General features: G+C 42.9%; 1 protein-coding gene across 1 annotated transcript; it reads left to right on the top strand.

The window, feature by feature from the left end:
• Positions 1 to 2,456: 2,456 nt before the first annotated feature.
• LOC129595106 (uncharacterized) lies at positions 2,457 to 5,892 on the top strand. Its single transcript, XM_055492055.1, has 5 exons — positions 2,457 to 2,610; positions 2,793 to 3,046; positions 4,760 to 5,050; positions 5,136 to 5,663; positions 5,722 to 5,892. Exons 1-5 carry the CDS (start codon positions 2,457 to 2,459, stop codon positions 5,860 to 5,862), a joined length of 1,368 nt encoding a protein of 455 aa, XP_055348030.1. The 3' UTR covers positions 5,863 to 5,892.

Below are 5,892 nucleotides of genomic sequence, written 5' to 3'. Positions count from 1 at the left end.
GTATTCTGCTAAATGTACTGAATTGTTACAGTGCCGTTTAATCAAGATAATTAATCGATTCAAAAGTATTTTCTTGACACTTATCGTACATCGTGTTATTTATTCGTGTAAAACTGCAATATTTGATATACCGAATTGTGTATTTCTCTTCTCGACCGTTCAGCTCGAGTTGATTTTGTCAGTGCTCAGTGGCACAAGCGAGTTAAAACAACAGCATATCATAATATTATACGACTACGAGTACAATTATTTTGTACATACTGTTGCCAAAAGTGAAAAGAAACTTTGTAATGCGGGACCGCGGTTGGTCTCGGGCGTAAATACAGGATCGTATTTATGAAATCCGTGTTAGTGATTGATGTACGCCATGAAATAGTCAGTTCAGCACCCGGGACGGACTGCCCAAAGCGGACAAGAGGAAAGATATTTTTTAGGGTCAAAACAAAAAGAAATTGCAATGAAGATAGAATTTATTTTATCGCTTATTTAGAACCAAAAAGCTATCATAAGTGTAAGCGTATTGTCATGCTTGTGTGCTGGTTGCTGCTGAAACAAAAACCATTAAAAAATGCGAACTATTAAAAAACTTTTAAGTGCATTTCGCTTTTTTCAAGTAACGGGAAATTTTTGTTTACTGTTTCTCGCGGCAAACTTTGTGCGCCGATCGCAGAAAATACAGTATTATTGATTGAATCTTGGTCTGAAGCAGTGAAACATTATCAGAAGCGTTTTAATCTAACTGGACTTGCAGTTTTTATCATGAACAGTTATACGATGAAGGATTTTAACGTGGCCGTGAAACCTTATCGGATTTAGTTGCAAACACGCTGATACAATCGGTTGTACAAGCTTGTCCGGTAATTTCTGCCGGTTCAATACAGCGAAAAAACACAAATTTGCGTATTACGCCAAACTCAATGCCACGGCGCGCCACGCCACACTGCTTAAATACGTAACACGCATCTGGCTGGCTGGTGGCTTGGTGCACGCCAGATAATTTAATGAGAATCACAGTAACTGCCTGGCGGACGGTGACTAAAAAACGGTCAGTGTAGTAATGGAAAATCTAACTGCGGAGCGGATTTAGGCAGTCCGATAAGAGTAGTGACGTGGCCACCGTTTCAAGCGCAAATTTCGCGCTAGCTGTACCTTTACGACAGAAATTACCGGACAAGCTTGTACTAGGTGCAAGTACAGCTAGATTTCTTGCATAATATTAGATCAGATTTTCGCTCGTAGCAGGTGGACTGCCAAGTTTCAAATACCCTCTGTACATGTTTTGTGCCATATTTCCACGGAATTTATCGACAGCGGTTAATATCACGCATTAAGCATTTCGATTTCTCGCTTATTTTGGTTACTTTGCATAGTATTAAACATTTTGCGATACATTCCGTTTTTCGCGCACCTGGACCATATTCGCTGGCATTTCGCCTTTCCCCAACCAAATGTTGAACAGTCGCCTTGACTGGCACTTTTGGATGGGGTACGAAGAAATTGCCGATCGTTAGATACCTCCAGCTACGGACACGGAAATATGCGTCCATCCAGTTGGCATTTCCAGTACGTGCAACTAAGGCAAGCTCATCGGTCTTTGGACATTTTCCTTTGGTATTATAATATTCGAATACAGAAAACATTCTAACGTCTCCGTATGGAGTTTCTAGAATGTTTTTTATGTATTCGAATCGTTTTAGCCGAATCATTTGCAAACTGTACAGTGGCATCATTGTATCCGCATCCCATGCAAACCTTCACGAATGCGTCAGCCGCAAGTTAAAAAAATGTGTGGCAATAAAAATGTGTATGCAAGCCGAAGTAGAAATGTGGTTTGCAGACCACTTTTGTGCTGCAACAATGACCAGTTGGTCATTTTTCGTGCGATTAATTCTGCGAGCCCGATGGCAGCCGACTTTCATGATATAAAAGTTTTAACAGTTTGTGTGTGTATTTATGTGTACAGTATTTGTGTGTAATTTTAACAGTTTGTGTTTGTATTGAACTATATTGTCTGATATTCATTAATATCTTCTTTATCTCCTTCAAAGGTTTGAAGGAAATAAGGTTTGAAGGTTGGAAGAAGAAAACATATCATAAACATGGTAAAACCAAGTATGTATGTTTTGTTACATTTTAATCAATAAATTATAAGTTTGAAATACATGGATGGAGCGTTTATAAACCGCATTCAACGCGGCTGCGTTTTTCATGGAATTTTCGCCTTATGCGCATGCATACGTATAGGGTACATAGTACATACTGTTACATCCAAGAAGTGCGAGGTGATACTGTGACACCAGTTACTGGATCGATGAGTTTTCGTTATCTGTAGACTGCAGCAGTAAGCAAAAATTTCACAAAAATTGCCAATGAACTAAATTTCAAAGCCTTTGACCATAAATTTAAACTGCATTTGCTTGGTTATTATTTGCTTGGTCACAATCAACGACTACCAGATGGAAGAAGAAAAGCACGTGAAGTACCGGTACCTGGGGATCTACATAGACCGCAACATGAAGTGGGGAACGCATATCGATCACGTGCTGCGGAAAGTTAACTACGGCATCGCAATGATTAACTGTGCAAAAGACGGCCTGGATCTGCCCCAGCGTAGGAGCCTTTACCATGCCTGTGTGCAGCCACACTTCGACAACGGGTCGGATACGTGGTCACCGGCATCTTTGGTTTGCGCGGTAAACTGGCTAAAGCACAGCGGAAAGCACTGCGGGCGATTTCTGATTACAAGGAGCGGGTAACACCCGAGCTGTATCAGAAACTGCGTATCCTGCCAGTGTACGACCGTTGGAAGCAGTCTGAAGCAGTATGGTTGTACAAGATCTACAACCACGAAGCGTACCGTCCACCGAAGTATTTGGTCGAGATGATTGACTTCACGGATGTTACATCGCGGTACAATCTCCGGAAGCCGAAAAGAATCGAAGCCTCAGCGAAAAAGAAGATCGGAGAAAGCACCCTGGCTATCCGACTGAAGGACATCTTTGAGCGCATACAGAATGTTAACATGCAGATACTCAGTGTTGATGGCGTGGGTTTTTCAAGTTTGCTCTCCGAATGGTTGATCTGTCGTAATATGCTGATGTTGTTTACTTTTGTACCGACCAGACGTTGAAGTCCCGTTAATCGGGTTGTCTGCTCTTGATGTAATAATAATATAATAATCGCGTTTCCCCGTTGCATCTGGATAGATAAACGCTGTCTAAAAAACTCTACTTTGATATTATTTTATCTGTACAAGTACAAAATATCACACATGCCAGGACACTGAAGAGTAAAAACGCTTTTCCATCAGGAAATTTCAAAAAGTAAGGGCGGCATGCCATATGTAAAGGTCGTTGCACGCCTGGGAAAACTGTATGGACCGGTGCGTACGACTTGAAAAAAGAGGAATACCGAACACCTTGTTTGGGTTAAAGAATTTACAAATGACGTGAAATGACGTGGTGTGAAGCACTTACCTGTATCAACAATTTGCCCGACAACCTGCCAACCCACAAACTGCTGCCAACGTTATTTCCCAATACTACATCCGCAACGTAGAAGACCTGAACTCGACTATCCCTCTGCTACAGAATACCATCGCCTCAATGCCAACCCACTTCCAGCGACCGCTAGCAGAATTTTCCAAATCGGATGCCACCATTAAAGTTTTAACAATACCATCCGTAATCTCCGAAGCCTTATCCAACAACTTAATGCCAGTTATGTACAAGGGACTACTTCCACCCTGCTGCCTCCGGTCTGTACCTGTGCGAGCGAATCCTCACTTATCATGTCCCTCCTTCCACCTTTCCTAACTCTTGCCGTTGCAATTATTGCCACCGTCATGCTGACTATCCGCAAGTGCCGCCAGCCAAAACAACTACCGAACGCCATTTTCAACGTACGCTACGACACCCAGCAATGGGAACGCCACGTATCCGAAGCTATTCAGCAACACCTTGAAGCTAACAACCATTAAATCCAACCTTCGGCATAATTTCCAGCCATTTTTTCGCTGCCATTTCTACCATGCTAAGATTGATTTTAATACATATACAAAATGATTTAACTTCGAACCGCCCTTTTATTTTTCCTTAAACATTAAATTGCCCACTTGTTATACTATATAACCATGTATTTTTACTTTCTTTTATAGCTATTACGTGCAACTCCAATCTGTTTACTCATATTCTACTTATAGCTGTCCTATCATCTTTGTGAGCAAACTTAATAATTACCCTATCTGTGTGACTAGTTTGTCGCCTAGAACAACATTAAAGTAAGTAAGAATAATTCAGCAGAATATAATTTAATGGCATCCGTTCTCTTACTGATGTACGTGTTCGTGCAGTGTAATTTCTGGATGCCGATCAAATTGCCGGCAAATGGAGATTAATATGCCAGGGATACCTCAGGATTTGGTGGTTTGTTTATAAATAATCCAGACATGAATCCCTTCTAGGATTCCGTGCTGTGCAGTGGATGCAAAAGAGGATCGGCTCCTCTTATTAGCTTAATGGTACAGTATCATCAAAGTTGGGAAAATCATCAATTAAGCAGCTGTCGTGGCAAACGCCCACTAGTGGGATCTCTTGTTCTGCCACATCGAACAGCGCCTCCCTGATCTGAATATTATTTTTTAAGTACGCGCGCAGCGGTGTCCAGTTTATTGTTCCTCAGCAGCAGTAGAAATGCAGTCACCTAGCAAGTGCCACATTTAATCTTTTGAATTTTCAAAATGAATATTTCCCGCCTCCAGGACAACCGGACCAACACGCTGCCCGACCTTCGGACCGAACTGCTGGCCATGGTATCAGTTTTCACAATAATCGCGGTCATCGGCGTCGTCTTATCAGCGACGCTGTTTTTCACGATCATTTTGCGCTCGCAGCTGCTGACCGGCTCCGGCATCCTCATCGCCCACCAGCAGCTTATGCACATCCTGCTGAGCGGCCTCAGCAACCCCTTCTACATTGTCGTCGGGTGGGCCGTATGGCTGGGACTCCCACTCACCGGTATCAACTGCACGATCGTGTATTTTGTGTGCCAGGTAAACGATTAAAGACACAGTATATTCTTAGCTGAAAAAAATTGCTCCATTGCACAAAGATCTATATTTGATTAAATTACAACAGGTAATTATCTGCGGCGAAACATGGACGTCCTTGTTCTTAGCGGTGAATCGCTTTATCGCTCTCCTCTGTCCCCATCACTACCGCAGCATATCCTCGACTAAAGCCATTGTCGGCTTTATAATTGCAGCCTGGTGTATCAGCGTGGCAATCAACATTCCTGCACTCTTGGGAATCGGTAGTTTGTTTGGACTGAAGCAGGTGGATTGCGGATTTATAAGAATTACTAATCCCCGCCTTTTCGATGCTGTCGGTGCGTTAACTGTGCACCTTCCACTGGCGCTGCAAGCTGTGTTATACGGGATTATTCTGGCCAGTCATTGCCGGAAGGATACTGAAACGCAGGCGGTTGCTGCGTATAAAAAGCGCTTTGTATTGTTTCGACTGCTGCTGTTCTCATATATCTGGTATGTGGCCAGCTACCTGCCGTTCTTAATTGCCGTACACGGGTTTCCGCGCTTCTTCTTCGGTAATAAAGTCCGCAGCGGTTGGTTCCTCGTTTCACAGCAGATCGGTTACACCGGAAGTCCGGTATGGTGTTTCGTTCGTCGGCGTATTGTCACTTTCGTTCGACATTGGCTGATTGCAGGTGTTCTTGCTGCTGATGAACAAAGAATTTGGGAGAACAGCAAAACATTGTATTGCACGTATGGCTTGGAAAACGAGTTCGGTGTCTGTAGCGCCCAGGTCGACCCGGAAACCATCCAATCTGATATCTCACATACGCTAACTGCCGACTGTTTTGTTTATTGTTATACAC

Source organism: Paramacrobiotus metropolitanus, unplaced genomic scaffold (assembly GCF_019649055.1).
Source record: "Paramacrobiotus metropolitanus isolate TYO unplaced genomic scaffold, Prichtersi_v1.0 Parri_scaffold0000001, whole genome shotgun sequence".
Lineage (NCBI taxonomy): Eukaryota > Metazoa > Tardigrada > Eutardigrada > Parachela > Macrobiotidae > Paramacrobiotus > Paramacrobiotus metropolitanus.
This window is presented reverse-complemented; position numbering and strand designations above follow the sequence as displayed.